At 38.9% G+C, this 21,776-nt stretch overlaps 1 protein-coding gene across 1 annotated transcript in view; it reads left to right on the top strand.

Moving 5' to 3' along the window:
• Window positions 1-21,776, top strand: part of TNIK (TRAF2 and NCK interacting kinase) — a 396,954-nt gene that overhangs the window by 250,443 nt on the left and 124,735 nt on the right. Inside the window, exons 5-7 of the mRNA XM_077763673.1 lie at window positions 8,438-8,548; window positions 12,122-12,212; window positions 14,311-14,441. Coding sequence (XP_077619799.1) covers window positions 8,438-8,548; window positions 12,122-12,212; window positions 14,311-14,441 — 333 coding nt within the window. The remainder of the gene's footprint in view (window positions 1-8,437; window positions 8,549-12,121; window positions 12,213-14,310; window positions 14,442-21,776) is intronic.

The raw sequence follows: 21,776 nt of genomic DNA, 5'->3' as shown, positions 1-21,776 counted from the left end.
TCCAGCTCCTCTATAAGATCATCTGCAAATGAGATACTGAGATGAACCAGTGAGAGATCCTTTCTAGAATCTGCAGTGATTTGACCATAGCCCCCAAACCTAGGTCTGCAATAGTTTGCTGTAGCATCTTGTCTGGCAGAAAGATCATGCCCACTGACATTTTTGGTTGTTTTAAGATGTAAACATGAAATGCTGCGTTGTTAAAAATTCAGCCACGTGTAGCTGAGTCTTTTGAACAATTAAAATTTCTCCTTTTTGAGTTCTATGCATCAGACATCAGGCTTTCTTTTTCTTTTCTTTCCTTTTTGTATTGTTTTAATCAGTATTTGTCAATTGTGTAACTAAAGAACTCCCTTCTTCATATATATAGAGCCTACGTCATTTGTCTGGAGAAGTGATTGCATCTTATTATTTGTGAGTAGAAATTCTTGAAAGGCTAACTTTGGTAATTATAGAAGGAGTGCCTAAAATATTAGGAGGAGTGATTGTAACCAGGCTTCCAGTCTCAGAGTTGCCTTATTGCATGACCGGTAGAGATATGTTACTTAGGTACAAACACAGAGTGAAAGTCATACCTAATTTAATACTCTGCAACAGGGCCCGAGTTCAGCTCTTTTTAAAAGAGCCATTTTTTTAAATATTTTTATTTATTTCTAGGGGAGAGAGAGACAGCATGAGCAGGGGAGGGTCAGAAAGAGAGGGAGATACAGACTCTGAAATAGGCTCCAGGCTCTGAGCTGGCAGTCAGCACAGAGCCCGACGCAGGGCTCGAACCCACGAACCGCGAGATCATGACCTAAGCGAAAGTCGAATGCTTTAACTGACTAAGCCACCCAGGTGCCCCTAAAAGAGCCATTTTTATGAACTGATGGGTGATTCTGTGACAAGAATGTACAAATGATTTCTTCTTTTATCCCAATGAATTTCATTTGAATTGTGCTTAAACTTCTTTTCACCTTAGCAAAAGGAAGACTTATGTGTCCCCACAGTGATTCTGCCACTGGTCTAAACAAACTTTCTGGTTCCTGTTCTAGATAAATTCTGAACCAAAGTCCGTGTCCCATTTAAGTTGCGCTTCTCAAAATCTTCCAACTATCAAGTTGCTTAATCATAAGTCTTCTGAAGCTAGTATTTTCTTTTCTTTTCCTATTTTTGCTTGTCTGATAGCTTGTTTTCTCATCTCCCGCCCCACATTCTTATATTTGACTGTAACTTTCTGACCAGCAGAATTGAGCATTTCTTACAGCCTTAATAAGGTTAGTTTCTGTGAGAAGATCCCTGCCCAGAATGGACATGTAATGATTTACTCCTAACAAGGAAAATTCCCCAGCAGAGCTTGCATACATACTGAGAAAATCGAGCACCAGAAACCAAATACAAGATGCAATGAACTTCACTCATTTCCTGAGCTTCCGTGCCTACTCTGAGGCTCTCTCTCCATAGACATGGTGACCACTGAGCCCTTGTAGTGGACCTGTCCTTTATACAGGCTTCTTGTAGCTAAAAGTACAGCTGGCTCCGTATAGTCAAACTGACATTGTCATTCTCGAGATACACATTTGTTCATTATCCAGAAACTATATTGGCCAAGTTTGGGAGACCTCACATCCTTGGGACTCAATTTTTTATCTTTGGAAAACGGAATTTGTAGTTCAAGCACTTGTCCTGAAGTCTAAATAGATAATGTAGAAGCTAAAGGAATTTTTTCTTTTCAAATACATGCTAGTTTAAAAATGAATGCATTTCTAAATTTGAAATTCCCACCAGTTTTACTTTACCTTTACATAAGTTGTCTTCAATGGTAAATGTGTTTATACATATACCTACCGATGTTTGTACTGTATACACATGTATTTTATATTGTGGGACTTTAAACTACCTCTGGCAAATGAGACAGCATTCTGTAACAAAGTACTGGTTTTGTTTACACCTTCATAAATCATGCAGATGAGATCTGTGGCTATTCCCAGCCACACATGATAAAAATATCCTGTGCCTTGCTGATGTTTCTGGACCTTCAAGGTCAAGAGTCTGATCCTCTGCAGAGCTATGAATTCTTGGATGTTTATCTTTCCTACCCTTTTCTTAGAACGCTCCTTCAATTGCTCCATACAGACTTCTCTCATTGTAATTCTTTTTTTAAAGTTTATTTATTTGTTTTGAGAGAGAGACAGAGACAGAGACCGAGAGAGTGGCAGAATCCCAGTCAGGCTCCACACTGTCAGTACAGAGCCTCATGCGGGGCTTCAACTCACAAACTGTGAGATCCTGACCTGAGCCAAAACCAAGAGTCAGATGCTTAACTGACTGAGTCATCCAGGTGCCCTAGAACTTCTCTCATTTTAGATAGACCTTCAGCATCCTGCTCCCTCCTCTTCCTCTCCCACAACCCTTGCTCCTCCTTTTACTGTAAAAGAGAAGGGATCTATTAGTTCTTGTGAGTGACTGACTAATGACATTTGGAGGAGGACAAGTTAACGTACTTGGGGCTAGTGGCGGCAATTTTAACATGTCATAAGGCATTGTTTCTTATTACAGGAACTTAAAACCAGTTAACTAGTAGACCAGTGAATACTATAGGGTCCCGGAAATCATCCTAAGCTTCTTAAGGTGGTTCTGAGGATAAACCTTTTAAAAGTATTTCAGAGGTGATTAGGGTTGGAAAGTGCAGGTTAGAAGTGACTGCAGCAGATGACTCCATACTGAAAGCCCCTCCAGATGAGATGAGCTCAGGGCTGGCTCAGGCAGTGCTTCTGAAATTCCTTCTGGGCTCAGCTGAGGCGGAAGACCTTTGGCTTAAATATTGTCCTGGAGAGGGGAAGGCAGAGGGGGGCATAATAAGTGCCCCCTCCCCTCACAACCTCTAAGAAAAGACATCTTGCTGGTCAGAAATATAAGACAGCTGACAAAAATACATGACAAACAACCATGTAAGTTGTGACATATGTTAGAACTTTTTTTCTTTAGGGGCATCTGGGTGGCTCAGTCGGTTGAATGTCCAACTTCAGCTCAGGTCATGGTCTCATGGCTCATGGGTTCCAGCCCCGCGTCGGGCTCTGTGCTGATGAGTCAGAGCCTGGAGCCTGCTTCAGATTCTGGGTCTCCCTCTCTCTGCCCCTCCCCCCATTCACACTGTCTCTCTCTCTCTCTCAAAAATTAACACTTTCAAAAATCTCTTATTTTTAAGAATTAACCTTTTTGATGTTGATGGCAATGACAGCTGTGTCCAGATCATCCAGGCAGCCCTTTCCCTCTTAATTGGGTCCAGTACATTATATTGTTTCTTAAATATCTACTCAGTGACATGGTTCTAGGTCCAGGCCCAAACTCCTCCTGCCTGAGCTTGGCTCTGTTCTCCCCTTCAACCCAATCTTCCTTTTCTTTTCCCAAGTGACACATAGGTGTATCCTGTTTTCTGACTCAGTCATTTAGGTGGTGTGGAATGAGCAGTTCAAATGTACCATTCCTTCTAAACCTCTCTCTCTCTCTACCTCTTCAGCCTCAAATAAAAAGATACAACATCCTGGATTACACCACTGCTTTTTCTTGCCATGTAACACAAGCTTTAAAAAAAAAACTATGTTCTTTGTACTCTTTTATTAATAGGGGTTATAGAAATGCATGTGCCCAATGCCCTCTCAGCCATTTGGAAGGTGAAGTGGATCTTGGGAAGCTATTGATCTTCCAAGCTGGTTGCTTAAAAAAAAAAATGCAAACCCACCAACAGATGAAAAGTAATAGATACAGTTTAAGATTTGGGGCTGCCAAGAGTTTTACACTCATAAGCACACTTAATGTTCACATCAAACATTTTATGTTATGTTACATTACGTTACATTACGTTTACATTACGTTACGTTGTATTTTATAGTGGGGGGGGGGTGCTAAGCCCAGGGTGGCTAAAGAACCTACATGTTCAGGGTCACATAACTAGTACTTGACAGAGCACCATTCTTTCAACCCCCTCTACTTACTTAATGAGTAAATATACCACGGACAAGGCTGCAGACCATTGCTAAGCTTCATTTCCAAGTGAATAAGGAAAAGGGAATTGAGGGGATAGAGGATTCATGAATCAGTAGCTGCAAATCACCACGCCCAGCATCTGGCACATGGCAAATTCTCAGTGAATGTTAGCAAGTATTGTTGCCCCAGTGTCAACTCTTCAAGAACTTTCTTCTGGGGAAAATATTAATGATCCATTATTTCTTGCTTGTAAGATGTGAAGTTATTGACTTATTGCTGCTGGGGTTGGCATGTTGAGCCCTGTTTCTGTTTATTGATGTGATGAGGTTACTTGTGGTGAGGGAGGGTCCCTGCTGCGTGGTGGCACTAATTATCAGTGTCACTGTGTGACTGCAGGAACTAGTTGCTAGCAAATGCTGGTTTCTTCCTTTCTTTCTCTTTTTTTGAAAAAAAAAAATCCCATTACATAATTTAACAATCATTTCATTCCATAGTGAGATGAAAAGAATTTAGCAGCCTTCAGCTGGAGCTGAATAGAGAAGCAAATTATAGAAATCACTGACATTAGTGCCTGGCTAGAGCAGGATTGTTTCCTACTGAATATTTGAAAGTATTTTGTCCAATCTAATTTTAAAAGTCTAGAGTCACTGGGCTTCCACTGCTTTCCTTGGGAACTATAATCTTGTGGCCTAATAGAGCTCAATGGTGGGACATTTTCTCCTGCTGATATAGGAGAAATGGAGGCATTTGTAGGAGATCTGGTCACTGTGTTTTTCTCAAATAAGATTTGAGAAGAGCAGGGGGCACAAACATATTCTGCTCCCTTGAGAAGATATTTTCTTTCAACCCAGGGATGTGTCTTTGGTCTGTCCTGCTACCATTGAACCATGGTTTGCTACAGAGTGGGATTTTTCTTTAATTTTGTATTATAGAGAATCCCCCAAATACACAAGAGTAAAGAGAACAATATAATGGACACTGATGTGCCCACTAGTCCCCAAGCCATCAGTCACTGGCCAATTCTGCCCCATCCATATGCTTACCCACTTCTTCCCCTCTACTATTATTTTGAAACATATCTTGTCATTATTTCTTTTTCTAAGTTCTGATAAAAAACATATAACATAAAATTTAGCATTTTAACCATTTTAAAATATATAATTTAATGGCATTAGGTACATAGTTCTTTACCACATAGTACCATTACCCTAGCTAGTTCCAGAACTTTTTCATCACTCCAGAAGGAGACCATTGGCAACCAGTAATCTGTTTTCCATTTCTATGAATTTGCCTATTTTGGATATTTCATCGAGATGAGTTTATACAGTATAGAGCTTTTTTGGTCCTTCTCTCAATTAGTATAATGTTTTCAAGATTCAACCATGATGTATCAGGCATCAGTACTTCATTCCTTTTCATAGCAGAATAATACTCTATTATAGGGATATACCACATTTTGTTTATTTATCCAATGGGGGACATTTTAGTTGCTTCCACCTTTTGTCTATTGTGAATAGTGCTGCCTTGGACATTCAGATGCAAGTTTTTGTTTGAATACTTGTTTTCAGTTCTTTTGACTATATACCTAGAATTGGAATCACTGGGTCATATGGCAATTCTGTGTTAACTTAATGTGTGTGGAACCATTAAACTGTTTGTGACTGCAACATTTTACATTCTCTCCAGCAGTATATGAGAGATCCAATTTCTCACATCCTTGCCAACATTGGTTATTTTCGGCCTTATTAAAAAAAATTACAACCATCCTAGTGGGTATAGAGTGCTATCTTACTGTGATTTTGATTTGCAATTCTCTAATGACTATTGATGATAAACACCTTTTCATGCGATTGCTGGTTATTTGTATATCTTCTTTGGAGAAATGTCTATTCAAGTGTTTTGCCCATTTTTAAATTATGTTGTTTATATTTTTGTTGTTGATCTCTAAGTGTTCTTTATATATTCTGGATACTAAACTCTTATTGGATATATGATTTATAAATATTTTTCTCATTCTGGGTGTTTTCTTTTCACTGTCTTATCTTTATCCATTGATGCACAGAAGTTTTTAATTTTAATGTAATCCAACTTACTTATGTTTTCTTTTGTTGTTTGTGCTTTTATTGTCATAGCTGAGAAATCATTACCATAGCTGAGAAATCATTACCAAGTCCAAAGTAATGGAAATTTACCCCTGCGTTCTCTCCTCAGGATTTTTATAGTTTTAGCTCATATATTTAGGTCTTTGATCCATTTTGAGATAATTTTTGTATGGTATGAGGTCAAGGTTCCGCATCATTCTTTTACATGTGAATATTCAGTTGTCCCAGCACCATTTATAGAAAAGACCATCATATCATTTTATCCATAATATTTCAGTATGTTTCACAAAAACTAAGAACTTTATTTTTACATATCACACTTTTAAGAAAACCCTCATCTTTCCTTAATATCATCAAATATCTCATCTGTGTTCAAAGCTTTCATTGCCTCAACAATTTTAACAGCTTTTAAAAAATTCATATTTAGCTCAGTTGCATCCTTTGCACATTGTTGGTATATCTTTTTAATATTTTTTAAGTCTATAGATATCCCCTCCATCTCCTCTTTATCTTCCTGCAGTTTATTTGTTAAAGCAAATGGGTCATTTGCCCTGTGGAATTTCCTATTCTAGGTTTTCTTGATTATATCCCTGTGAGGTAATATGTTCCTCAGTCCTCTGAATTTTTTGTAATTTGGTAGTTGAAACTAAATGCTTGATGAGATGCTGGGTTTTTGTTTGTTTGTTTGTTTGCTGTTGTTTGTTTTTGGCAAGGCTACTTCTTCGGTGATGTTGTTATTCTAATCAAGAGGCAAATCCTGTTTACTTATTTATTTATTTTTTTAATGTTAGCAGCCACTGATAATCAATGCTTAAATTCTTTAGTTAGGGGCTACAAAATAGTAATATTCTATTTCTCATATGTCCTCTTAATTTGTTACATGGACTGCCTCTTAAGATATACCTCTTAATTATTTAATTATCCAGTGGTAAAACTTGTCTGTGATTGGCATTGTAAACTCTTGATTCTTTCCCTTTATTTACCAGTCTCAAAATAAGACAGAGCCAGTTATATATATTTTTTGAGGGTTGTTTACTAATGCATTTAGTTAAGCATATTTAATGTGTTTCAAGCCATTGCAGTTGTTACTCTTATTGATGTAACAATAGATCATCCCATCCCTGTGCGAATCTCTTCAAGTTGACTCTTGAATTCTTTCTAACATGACCTTGTGGTCCCCGATAGCTTCCTGGCTATCATATATGATAACTTTACAACTCTTATTGGGTTGCAGTGTGAGCTACTGTGGCGCTTCTCAAATTTCCTTACAAAAACTCCAATTGGGTCTCTTTACTTCCCTTGGCAGTCTGGAGAAGATGGTAGGATTTCCTGCCATTCATGGAATCATAAGACAAGTGAGAAGAAGCACTGGAAACTCATTCATGAAACTCATTTCATGAGTTTTATTGAGCTTCTACTAGGCAACCATGGTGCTGATGTTAGGAATATACATTAGGACAAAGCCAAAACCATCAATGTGATTTCATTATGGGTCCATTTTAGTTCTGTTTCTAGTGTCTAGTCAGAGATTGATCACTAGTTATTCTGAATTCTTTTCATATAATTACTAAAATATATATAAGTACTTAATAAGATGACATTTGTTGAAGACCTCTTTTATTTTTAAGAAAAGGGAGAATATGGACATGGATATGTTTCTTAAACCTAGAAAATGAGTATCAAATCAGATGGATTGTTTTTCCTCTTCTAGTCTCTATTTCTCCATTAAATAAGGGAGAGGATTATTTTCTGCCTATTCGATAAAGTTGCTGAGTGCTGTAATGAGTTTATATTTATAGAGAACTTGAAGCTTTTTGGATGAAAGGTGCTAAATTAAGGCTTATTGTTTATTGAATTTATTTGATGTGTCGAACCTCCTGGGAACATTTGCTGAAGTTAATTAAAAACAGATAGTCCCCACTCTGACAGCTTACAGTGCCACTTACAAACCCAATAGCATAAACAGTGTACACTTTATTGTCCTAACGCTGGACTGCCTAGAAAACCATAGCTCTTTCAGACAGGGAATGATCCACTTTTGTAGGAAAGATGAGATCAATTGCTGGATAAAAACACAGAGATATTCTCAACTACATCTGCCCTCATTTTTAAAAATACTTAGAATATGGAGATTTTCCTCAATTTCCAACTATAATTTTCAGATTGGAAAATTAAAAATAACCTTTCTTTTCCATCATTTTGGAAAGAAATTAAGATATATGTTTATGTTTTACATATTGTCTTATGATCCCTTATTCCTTACAGAAATGGCATTCTAAAGCAGCCAACTAGAATGAGTTATGCTTTCTTAACCCAGTGGAAGCTGTGAAGTATAATTATAATAATGGTATGTTTGCTTCCTTTGCCAGTTGGTGATGGAGTTTTGTGGCGCTGGCTCTGTCACTGACCTGATCAAGAACACAAAAGGTAACACGTTGAAGGAAGAGTGGATCGCGTATATCTGCAGGGAGATCTTACGAGTAAGTGACAACATGGAGTATCTTGGGAGGTGTTGAACTTTGTACCAACCTTCCACTGACATTCAAAAAAGTATTGCAGACCTTTTAAAAGGTTTATTCTAACAGTGATGGTAGTAGTGATGGTTTTTTGGTCTGCTGCAATGGAAGTGGGAGCCATTCTGATCAGGCCATGTGCACTCCCATTTGGGGGGTTAACATTGTTGACTTTCCTTAACCATTTCCAATGGTGTTTCCAATTAGAAATCTGATTTTAGATCTTAAGAGATAAGGTCTCACTTGGGAAATGAATTTTTTAGAGGTATTTTGATTACTCATTTGAGTTTTCCATTTATGAAAGATTATCACTAGTTTAAACATTGTATCACATTAACCATTTCAGCATTTATAATCTAGTTAGACTGAAAAAAACTCTGAGATGTGGTCACTTAAATCAAAATAACTAGATAAGACTATGTCTATTTGTCCAGTTTTGCCCACTAATCAGTCAGGCAATCTGGACAATAGAGTCATGTATACTGAGCTCAGTTCAAGAAGGTAATTGGTCAGATTTAGGTCAGTCAGACTAGTTTAATTATCTCTTGCTACTAATATGGAGTCTATTGTATGTTCACTGAGCATTATTACTAGATCTGCTTCTCAATCATGATTTATTTATAAACTCTGCCTTCTTAATCTAAGGGAATAAGAGTTAAAACTATTTTCGTGATGTGCCCAAGATACACTTTTGAGGGACAGATTATGTGCTGTGAATGGATGGATAGGTGAGTGGGTGAAAGACATTAAAAAATTGAAACCATCTTAGGTAACAAAAGGAAGGAAGGAAGGAAGGAAGGAAGGAAGGAAGGAAGGAAGGAAGGAAAGAAAGAAAAGAAAGAAAAGAGAAAACTTTTACAATAACATTTATAATAGCATAAAAGTCAAATACTTAGAAATAAACTTCTCAAAAGATGTGAATGACTTCTATCTACACTGGAAACTACAAAATATTAGAGAAATTAAAGAAGACTTTAATAAATGGAAGCATATACCATTTCACAGATAAGAATATTGAATATTGTAAAGATGTTATTTCTTACCAGTTTGATCCATGGTTTCATTGAATTCCCTATCAAAATTTCCTTAGGTGTATCTGGATATTTACAAGCTTTACTTTTTTTAACACTTATTTATATTGAGAGAGAGAGTTCAAGTGGGGAAGGAGCAGAAAGAGAGAGAGAGAGAAACAGAGAGAGAGAATCCCAAGAAGGTCTGAGCTGTCAGTGCAGTGACCAACATGAGGCTCAAAACCATGAACCGTGAAATCATGACATGAGCCAAAATTAAGAGTCAGACGGTCAACTGTCTGAGCCATCGAGGCATCCCATGACAAGCTGATTTTTAAAACATTATATGGAAATGCAAAGGGCCAAGAATAGCCAAGGTAATCTTGAAGCAGAGAACGAAGCTGGACAAGTTACGGTGCCAGTTATTGAGACTTACTATAAAGCTACTGAGTAGATAAGGCAGAGTGAGGTATCATCACACAAATACACAGATGGCCAAAGAAACAGGGGAAACATCCAGGAAAAGACACACTTCATATGGACCTCTGATCTATGGCAAAGGAAGTGCTGCAGTACATGGCGGAAGGGTGCCCTTATCAGTAAATAGAGCTTGGTCAATTGAGTAGTCGTGTGAAAAATGCAGCTTGATACCTCCTTTATATCCTATTAAAAAATTAATTCCAGCTGGGTTAGAGACATAAATGTAAAATATACAAAAAATAAATCTCTTAAATGCAAACCTAGGATAAACCCTCCACAGCCTGGGTTGGGCAAAAAGAATACAAAACAAGATTTGACTGGGAAAAAGGACATAAGGGCTGCTGCTCTCCTTCAAATGTGACATTATTTTCAAGTATTGAGGTTGAGGTGCCTTTTTGTCAACTTCATTTGAATTTCTGACTCAGAATTTTACTCATTTAGAGAAAGCACAAAGGGTTATTTAGTCATCGAGACCACCCAGTGGTGCCAAGAATTTGTTGGATCTTCAGGGCTTTCTGTGCTGCTGAGGAACCCCAGATGGGGAACCCTGGGGAATCGGCCATGTGCTCTCCAGGGTTCTGAAAACAGCAGGATCATCACCCGATGCTTCTTTCTCAGTACTTGGGTAGAATGTGTGAAAACTGTTTTCTTCCTTCTTCCAAAACAGTCTCTCAAAAGGCACTGGCATTTGAGATAGGGAGACTCATTGGAAGGACATTCAATCACAAGAAGTTTCAGAGCTAACCCTCCATGCATTATACGATGTCCTTAAATATGGTGTTTGGCTCATTTGTGTGAGATGTTACCTGCTACCTGCTTCTAACCACTTTCAAGGAGACCAAGAGAACTTCAGTCCCTCTTTTAAAAATTCATGGGGTGTTAAAATGCTGTAAAACCATACATTTTAATCTGCTTGGTGTCTACCTTGCACTGAACTGACTAGATTAGAAAGGTGATTTTTTAGGACCCAAACCAGTGCTTCAAACTCTCATGGTTTGTGTTTACTGATATTCCTGAATATACACATGGATCTTTTTGAGCATCCAATTCTCCTGATGAGTTTTTTCAACAAAGCAATTCAGGTATTTAGCATTTTTATGTCAACCTCATTTTTCATACAAAGGTTTTGTCATTATGGAGGAAAATTAAAACTACAGAAAATTATAAATAATAAAATGGCAATACCTGAGTATACAATACCTTGAAGGAACAAGTGTTAGCATAACATAGTTTGCTTTAAGACTCCAATTTGAGATTATTTTAAGTTATACTTTATCTGAGAAGCATATCACTATTTTAGAGCAAGTCTGTAGATTTTAGAACTCAGACCACAGAGAAGCCAAAGTGAGAGTAACTCATGGAGAAATGGAACACAATCAGGTTTGGATGTCACCAAATAATTATTTCATATAATTAACACAAAGTCATAAATATCATAAAGCACTAAAGATGACAGCCATGAGTGCCAAACAAAGGAAAGAGAAATTGTTGTTCTCTTTTTTTAACGTGAGCCACTTAGGCTAAAAGCAATGGGAAATTTCTTGTGTGGTCTGAGCAATGCTTCATTGTGCTTAGTTAAAATTATATGATATAATGTAACTCTTACCTTTTGAATTCAAGATACTGATTCAGAAAAAGAGTGAGGACTTAGTTAAATCAGGTTAGTTTTCTGGAGGAGACTCTAGATTCTGTTACAAACCAGCACATGCAGGCAGTCCTCACTTTTCTCCGTACCGTCAGCCGAAACTCGTGCATTCCAGCACCACATCATTGTCTGCTTGGGTCCGTGCTACCCGAGATCAATGCCGAGATGCAAGCAGTTCATTGTTTCAGCACCACACGTGGCCAGGACTGCTGTATTTTAATTTCTATTGATTGATCAGTTGCCTAGTTTAGAACAGCACTATACACATATGAAAGATGCAAGTATGATCATGAAAAATGTCTCTGGGTGAGTTCACGTCTTGTTTGGATCATTGACAACCCAAATAGTTTATTTGCGTCTTGGCTTCTGTTCCTGTTAACCCTTGTCAACTCTCTGTTACTCCAGGGGCTGAGTCATCTGCACCAGCATAAAGTGATTCATCGAGATATTAAAGGGCAAAATGTCTTGCTGACTGAGAACGCAGAGGTTAAACTAGGTAAGAACAGGATCCAGTGGGCCTAGGAATTGAGGGAATTGATCGGATGGATTACTTCAACAGCTCATTGTTTTTTCCATTTCGTTCTGTTTTTAATGAATATAAATTTGTCACTGTGAATTTGGAGGTCAGTGTACTAAAGAATGAAGAGGAAAATGTTTGTCTCTTACAAAACATTTTCTAAAAGTGAATTGGTATACAATATAACAGATAAATCCATTTGCTTAATCAATATGTAAAAAAAATCAAGGTTTTTTTTTTAATTTAATAAAAAAATGAATAAACATTTTTGAGAGTCTGGGTTGGGGACGGGCAGAGAGAAAGGGAGACACAGAATCTGAAGCAGGCTGCACGCTCTGAGCTGTCAGCCTAGAGCTCAAGCCCACAAACTATGAGATCGTGACCTGAGCCGAAGTCAGACACTTAACCAACTGAGACACCAAGGCACCCCAAAAATCGGGGTTTTTTAAAGCAAAAACCCTTTAGATTAGAAGTGACTGACCTTGAAATGGTTTCCTGTATCTTACCATTTGTTTACCTTGTTGCTGCTGTAACAGAAAGTAATGAGCCATTTGTTTATTGAAAAATATCTTCAGTTAGACATATTTAGAATAATGAATTCCTGCTGTATTCCCATGCGTTTTACGGTATATTTACATGGGCTTCATTATGACCTAGGGCACGTGCACAAAATGGGTGTTCAGTATTCTCCTTTGTTTACTTGCTGAATAGCCTACTTCCATTTGCCAGAGTTATCTGTGAGACAGCCCTTTTCTTTGGTGCTTCTTCCCACAAATCTGGTGGGAAGAGAAGGTAGAGAGTCTCCACATGCATTTGCCTGCTTGGTGTCTGTGAGTAAGAGCATGAATGGACAGCTATCCCTAGGATATGCAACTTGTCATCTAGAAAGGAGGTATTGCCGTATGATTGTTTATTTTCGAAGAGATTGAAGTATCTCCTGTGTTTGTATCCTGAACATTTGTTCTTGCCTCTTTGTTAAAATACATAATTTTCATTTTTTCTTCATTAGCATTTGGGGCCAAACTTTCATCTCATGAGTAATTCCCTTTTAAAACGAAAGCATATATTTCTTAGGAAGGGTGTGTGTGTGTGTGTGTGTGTGTGTGTGTGTGTATGTATGTACATATATTTGTATGTACTGGTTAGATAATGTATCCTCAGAATATTCACTCATTATTAATCAATAGTCACTTGTTTAGAGAATATTATGTCAGACCCTGTACACAACACTCTTCCATAGATTATCTCACTTCAACATTACAGCAACTCTATGTAAATATCATCACACTCATTTCATAAATTTGGAAGCCGAAGCTTAAAGAAGTTGATCTGCTAGCCCTAGGTCACATCACTAGTATGCAGAAATAGGATGCAAACTTAGGCAGTCTGACTCTGGAAACTTGGCTCATAACCACTTTCTTTGTATCCTCTAAATGTTCTCTTTTATGGCAAACAAGGTTGTTTTTTATTCAAAACCTGTTTTGGGTCCTTATGGACCCTTGGTTTAACCAAATACAGCATTTTGTGCTTTCCTCATTGGTACATTTTATCCATTTATACACACAGTTTAAAAATAAACATTCACAATTGCTAAAAGGAAGAAGCGACCCAAGTTACCCATCAGCAGATGAATAGATAAACGCAGTGTGGCACGGGCATCCAATGGGATATTATTGAGCCTTAAAAACATGGATTAACCTTGATGACATTATGCTCATTGAAATAAGCCAGTCACAAAAAGACAAATGCTGTATGACTCCACTTATATAAGTACCAATAGTAGTCGAGATTTATAGAGGCAGAAAGTAGAATGGTGCTTGCCAGGGGCAGGGAGAGGAGAGAATGAGGAGTTATTGTTTAATCAGTACAGAGTTTCAGTTTGGGAAGACAAAGTTCTGGAGTCAGATGGTGGTACAACAGTGTGAATGTATTTAATGACACAGAACTGTACACTTAAAAATGATTAAAATTGTAAATTTTATGTTGGGTTTATTTTGCCACAGTAAAAAGAAAAAAAACACATTCATTTTATCACCATATAAGGACACTGACTATGCATTTGTCTTCTCTTAAATAGTGGACTTTGGAGTCAGTGCCCAGCTTGATCGAACCGTGGGCAGGAGAAACACCTTCATCGGGACCCCTTACTGGATGGCACCAGAAGTTATTGCCTGTGATGAAAACCCAGATGCCACATATGATTTCAAGGTATGACTTCTTCATTGTTTCAAAACCATCCCTCACAGCCTGCCCTGGGCTTTATGATTTATGTAATCCTGGGCTTATGATTTATATAATCCAAAGGGAGAACTAAAAAGCATTATTTGAATTTAAAATGATAAGACATTCATGTGAGAATCTTTTTTATGAAGTTACCCATTATATCTGATTGCCTATTTGTAAAAAAAAGTTAAAACCATTTTTAATATTCTCTTGAACTTACTCTTGTTTCTTACTAGAAAATAGATTTCTTATGGAAGTGCTGAATAAATAGACCGTACACTTGCAACTAATATTATTCTGCATGTTAACTACCTGGAATTTAAATAAAAACTTGAAAAAAAGACAATAGATTTCTATTTTGATTATCGTTTAGACTTTTGGCAAAGGATATATATGGTGAGAGCTTTTTATGCTAAAAGAAGTCAATGTGTTGTCTTGGGTCATCTTTTCTGATTAAAAATAGACTTCCTCATTTCTGTATTGCTCAAAGTTTAACTTTTGAAGTTTCTCTTCATTGAGAGAGAATGAAATGGGATGTTGGTAGCTACTTTATGGTATTTCCGTAGCCTGTTGTGGTGTTTCATTGAAACTTGATTGGTGACTTATTACTTTGTATCATCAACTGGCCATTAGCTCATAAATTCAAAGCAGTGTTTAACTAGATGATGATACTTGTCCCCTTCTCCAAGAAGCTCCCCTTCTTTTCCACTATGCTAGTCAGTAATCAAACATAATTTGAAGTTGCTATCCCATTGATAGCTGCAATGTCAGGTGACATTATTGTCATGAATTGTAGCTGGAAGTTGAGATATTAACATTGGAGGCAAATGGGATGTAGGAACTGTGAATTTTCAGACCCAGCAATAGATGAAGGGATACCCTATGGTCTTTGTGTAGACTCCAGGACGACCTTGGGCAAAATCCAATACTACTGAGGCTGGTTTCACAGGTGCATGGACCTTTCACCCAAGGCCTTGAGTGGTCAGCTCCAAATACCCTCCTCTTGAATGAAGATGGGAAACTAAGGCTGGAGGTCTTGGCAAGTACACCCCAAGTTAGTGGGCTTCTCAGAGTTGGGGCTTGTGCCCACATCTTGCAAATCTCTTTTCAGTGGATTACCAGTATATTATCCTGCTCCTCTATGATGTACTCCTATATAACTCTCCAGTTTACCAACAAAACAGCTTCTGAAGAGTATATTTGAAGAATTCCTCTTTTAAAGAACATTTTTAGTTCTCCACATGTGGGGTTGTTATTGAAATCAGGTCACAAAGATGCCAACATTGCAATGTCTTTGGGACCCAGGATCTTAGGGCATTGACGAAATTATTTGCCTCTTTGGGAGAAATGCAAGCTGAAAGTCTGAAACCAAAATAGTCTCCTGAACATTTCTTCTTTCTTTCAAAGTGAGGCACTGTAATAACCTGACAGCAATCTGTCTGAAAACAGCTGCCAAGTTAAAAATTAATCTCTTGCCAAAATAAATGTCATTTATTTAAACTGCTAATGATAAGCACATTTAAATAATTTAATTTGCAAATCCCTTCAGAGGAGCCACTACAAAATATATGTCCCAGGCCAGATATGTGTGTCATAATTGCCTATAAGCAATTCTTAAAACAGTAGTTATACTTAACAAGTGCTAACTAGTCTACTTCTGGGCCACAGATATTTTAGACCACTTTATAACACACCATAGAGAATCAGGGTGTTTCAAACTCTTACCCTTGGTTTAGCCATTTAAGTATTTTGAGTGGTTGTTCTGTATGTGGGACTTATTTTCTGTGACATAAAATAGATCCCTGTGACTTAATGTTTTCACTACTGTAGAAGACTTCCTTCTGCTGAAGCCAGAGCTTGGCATTAAGCCAATATCTTGGTCCTCTTTCCTCACAGTAAAGCTAAGGAATATAGTTTGGAATCGGTAAAAGACTATTGAGCCCATTGCATAATTCTAGGTGTGGACAAAGCGTGGTGTATGAGTAACCACAGGGTTCATTGTGCTGCACAGGGTGGTTTCAGAGGTACTGGAAGGTCCGTGTGACTTTTAAAATATTAAAGTATCCTGAGACATTAATAAAGCTAAGACTAATTTCTGTGTCTTTTATTAAAATATAAGGAATCCTGATGAGGAACAGGTTCACTATATTAGTCATTTAGACTTTAGTGAGAAATAATTTATCAGGATTATTATGAGTATCAGGATTATTATGAGTATGTACAAGAGGAGGAGGAAGCCATAGCAAGAACATGAGCCTCCCTGGTAATTGTCAGGGGTAAAAGAAGGATCATGACAAAAGGGTATGTTAGGAAGACTGGGCAAAGAAGGAAGGTTTGAGCGTTCTTTGAAGATTTATTTCAACCACGTCACACTTTTACAGTGGACTGGAGAAGCAGCGATTCTGTAAATATAATCTTTCTTCTTCCTTGGCACCAGATTATATCCTCTTTTTTCTGTTCACCATTCTTAGGTATGTAATCTGTCACCAAGAGACAATGTGACAATATGTTGCCTTTCAAAACCATTTCTTCATTCACTCGGCACATATTTGTTAAATACCCACCACTTGTTAAGAATTAACCAAGCTGCATCTGTACATCCAGTTTAACATTTAGTTTGCAACCCCATCAAGGTTCAGGCGTCCGATGCTGTGCATGTGGTAGTCCGTTTGACCCAGCCGTGTATCCCAGCCTCCGAAACTTCTGTTGACACTTTGGGTTCTAATGTGCGATAGATACTTTCCACCGAGGGGTATGTTTGGGACAAAAGATGACTTGAAAGCCACTAAGCTTAGTTCGATGTCACAGAGGCCTTCTTTTAAAATAAAGACAAAATTGAGGCACCTGGGTGGCTCAGTCAGTTAAACATCCGACTCTTGGTTTCAGCTCAGGTCATGATCTCACAGTTAGTGAGTTCGAGCCCCACATCAGGCTCTGTGCTGTCTGCTCAGCCTGCTTGGGATCCTCTCTCTCCTTCTCTCTCTGTCCCCCCCCGCTTGTGCTTGCTCTCTCACTCTCTCTCTCTCAAAATAAAAAAAAAAAATAAGCTTTAAGAAAAATAAAATGAAGATAAAATGTAAGAGAATAGTTTTATTTTTTGTTTTATTATTTATTGATTGCCATCTACTGTTTGTGTAAGATATTTTTAAAGACTTCTGTAAATTTACTAAAAACGACAGCAATTCAAGAAAATAAAGGCCTCTGTAGGAAAGTAGTCCAAAGAACTCATGGGTTTCATTGCAGTCTGGTTTTGTCTGATACCTACCAGGCACGGTAAGTAGATGATTGAAAATAACCCCTGTCTGAAGGAGGAGTGCCAGAATCTCATATGCCTGGGGTGTTCACTTTCCCCCAGAGGCCCTTCCTTTCTTGTTTTCAGAAATTCTGTCAAAACACTTCAAGCAAAAGGAAAGGTTTCATTTCCCTGATAAGTATGTGGGGCAATAATGGAAGCTTTCTCGTTTAATAATAAGCATTCAAAAGATTTAAAATTAATAAAAATGTTCAAACTTCCTAAGCTGTTTAAATTGTTATTTTTAAAATTTGAGTTTCATTTCAGTTGGATGGGAGTTGTCAAGTATTTCACAGTCCTATCTATCTTTCGCTTTAGCAGAAGTACTCATTAATGAAAGTTCTCTGCAGCCAGATTCTCAGCAATAGGGAACTGGTGGAATAAAGACAAGAGCATCTGTCCAGTAGAAAATCATGCAGCCATTTAGGTACTGGGATAGCATGCATGCTGAAGCAGGATGGATCCCAAGATGGGGTGTTAGACACAAAGAGCAGCTTACAGCCTAGTACACATGATACAGTCTTACTCGGCCCTGCCCCATGGATGTATGACATGGGGGTGGAGAGCTTAAAATTTTTATTTTATATAGTTTTCTGTCCTGCTCACCCCACCCCATAAACTAGCCTTGCATTTATTTAGAATCAGTAAAGTAAGAGAAGTCCAGGGACACATCATAGCCTCTCAACCCCCGCTCCCCCATCCTCCAGCCCCACCTGCACTAACATGGTGTGTCGTTCACCTCCCCTCTGCTTATGAGACTTTGAACACAGGTGCTGTGGATCATTTGCAGGCATAGGTGTCTCCTCCTGGGTTTCGGTGGGTGCTGTGCTCTGGCCATAGGGCAAGTGCTCATTCTCCTGTGTTACAGATAATTGGCTTTATTCAGGCAGGATGGAAGGAGAAATCAGACTAATTGAGAGTCACCAAGATCCTTGCAGGGTGTGACGTGAGAGGGCAATATTCAGACTGCAGAATGAGATTTACATTCTCAAACAAGGCCTGGCCTCTGTCTACTGATACTCAAACAAAGCACGACCCTTATTTGGAAGGAGGAAGGGATGATACAGACACCATGTTATTATCGCCAGTAAGAAGCTGAAATCACTATTAAACAGATTCCTTGTGGCTCCATGTTCATGTCCACCTGTATGATTCCTCAGTGAGACACAGCAGCACCTCCCTGGCCCACAGGCTGGTCCCCAACTGAAGGTAATAAAGCTATTCTGACATTTTCCCTTCCGTCAGATAACAAATGTAGATGAGCAAGGGACTGGAGATTGCTGCTCTCAGTGTGTTTTATGTGTGAAATGGCATTATTGGTCACAACCTGTGCTCGAACATCCTCAGTGATCTTGAGTGACTCACCTCCTTGGCTGTTTATATATAATGTAGGATATAAGTGTGTGACCCAGTGAATCAGAGTCAAGCTTTTGAAGTTAGACAGGAGTGGTTTAAAATGTAGACGTTGCCTTCTATTTGTTACATTGCCTCAGAGAGATTATCTAAACCTTCCCGAACCTCTATAAAATGGGAATAATGAATTGTATATTACAAGGTTGTATTAGAATAAAGTGAGCTAACATATACAACGAGTTAATTCTGTGCCTAGCTTTTGGTAGCTACTCAACATATAATAATTATTTGTGTTTGTGTGTCATATGAAGGGACTGCCATTTGGGGCCATTTCTTCTTTACCTAAAAAAGCCAACAGTATCTTAGGATTCAAACCTCCTATTTGTATGACACATCTTTAATTGCCTATTTTAAGTCAGAATCCACTTTTCCGTAACTTCTACCTCTGGACTAAGGTGCTTCCCTCAGAGGATGCACACGATAAATACAGTTTCCTTTTTCCAGCTTGAACATTTCCACAAAGACCATAACAGAAACTTACAAAACAAAAGACTGTTTTCTGTTCTGTGAAACTTGGTCGCGAACACTGTACTGGCCATGCCCATTATTAAGCTATTGCTTGTCAAGTCCAGACTACCCTGCTACCCCGAGCTTTGGGATAGTGGGGCTACCACTCACCTAACCCCATTTCTGCCTGTCCATCTGGCTTCTTACTAGGCTCTGCCAGTGAAGGGAGACCACAGGGCTGAAGAAGGAAGAACACTCCCTTTCCCGTTGCTTCCCATAAGCTTCCCACATTATCCCAGTGACTTCTTTGAGTACCATTAAGTACCAGAGCTCATTGCCACCTTACCTGACACAGGTGCGCTGTTTGAACTGCCAGTCAATGATAACCATACCAGAGTTTGTTAAATACCCGCTATTCGCACTTCAGTGTGCCACCAAGTGCTGTGCATATATACTGCCTTATTGAGTTCTGGTATTAACCCTGCAAGGTAGGTGTTCTCTTCACATTAGAGGTGAGGAACTGGGCTCAGAGGAATTAAATGGCTTGCCCTAGGTCACCAAGCTAGTTGTGTCAGAGCTGAGTCATATCTAGGTCTCTCTGAGCCCTTTCTGCCTCTTCATTTACACGGGGGCTCTCTACTGTGCTGCATTGCCTCTCTCCTGTGTGACTGGGTCAGCCATTTGCAAGTGTTCTTTTCTTCACGTGTTGGGCAGCCCAGCCCCAAAAGGGACGCTCTTCTGCTGTGTTCAAGTTGCCTGCATGCCAGCCGACCCACCAGCAGCCAGAAGTTGTGTGCTTGTCTTCTCAGAGGCTCTAGAATTTGTCTCTGTTCGGTTTGTAAAGCACACAAGACTGGGCTATTAATCATGCCACAGGCCAGGCTGTGCAGCGCCTCTAGAATAATGAATTACCCAGCTCCTGCCAAAATGAGTCACACCATGGCCGCGGAGGAAACTTATCTCTCCCTGACTCTCTCCCCATCTTGTTCCTCCCTCTTGCCTTTCTCGTCTCCTGTGATCTGTCTTGCCAGTTGTAATTGGAACATTTTCTCCCGTATTTAAGTTCTGAAGTGTCTTTGGGACTTGCTAATGTATCCAAAGGCTTAAAACAAGTCCCGTCAAGGACGTTTATTGCTGTCTAGCACGGGCAGTTAAGCGTAGCTTACAAGCAGCTCTGGGTACGGATGGCCAGGAATATAAATGTTCCTTTTGGGAAAGAAAAGAACTCCAGCAAAAAAAAAAAAAAAAAAAAAGATGACAATGATGATATCAAATGAGGTCTTAAAGAAGAAGCAGTTTGTAGCCTGGTCATGTGACAGAGGTTGCATAGGACTTGGGATGGTGTGACCTTTGGCTTGAAGGCGTTGTTTTGGGATTTGGGGGAGAGCTATTAAAAGGGGAACTGAGGTGATAGGCACTGAATAAAAGAAACCTCTCACTTTGCTTACTTTTCCTGCTTCCTGTGGGGTAGATCCAGGATCACCTAATGACTGGGACCTCTCCATTTTCCTGCTGTCAGAATGTTTCCTCAAATTGTTGCTATATACATATTATCATGAAGGACGCTTTTGGCTGTACTTCTATTTCTTACATCATCCGAAGTCTAGAGGCAAGCGGGCCAGGGTTAGTGTAGTGACTCATTGATGCATTCATACCCCAGGCTCCTACCATTCTGCCCTGTCATAATCCATTTGTTGACTTATTTCCTCATGGTGGCAAGATGGATGCCTTAACTCTAGACATCAAGTTTTTTCAAGGCATTAAGAAGTGGGAAAGAGTTGTCAGGACATCGTCTGTATTTGTCACTTGTATCAGGAAAAACAAAGCTTTCCAAAAGCTCCCAGAAGATGTGTGCCTGAGTCTTATTGGCCAGAACTACGTTGCATCCTTACCCACTATCGTTGGCTGCATGGGAGTCTGGATAATCAAGTTTCACTTTTGTATACTCTGAAGTGGAGGCAGCTAGGGAAATGGGGTTTGAAAATGCCTGTTGGGTTAGCCAACAACCCAAGAGGGGGAAATCTTACAGGACTGCATTGGTCAGGCACAGGCCATCTCACCTAACTGAACAGAAGAAGGAAATTCGTATTCTTGAGCTCACTGTGTCCCAGACATTGTGTATGTAGGTCACGGTGATATGTGTTGTACAGTGAGGAAGCTAAGCGCTG

This window comes from Crocuta crocuta, unplaced genomic scaffold (genome assembly GCF_008692635.1).
Source record: "Crocuta crocuta isolate KB4526 unplaced genomic scaffold, BGI_CrCroc_1.0 scaffold433, whole genome shotgun sequence".
NCBI lineage: Eukaryota > Metazoa > Chordata > Mammalia > Carnivora > Hyaenidae > Crocuta > Crocuta crocuta.
This window is presented reverse-complemented; position numbering and strand designations above follow the sequence as displayed.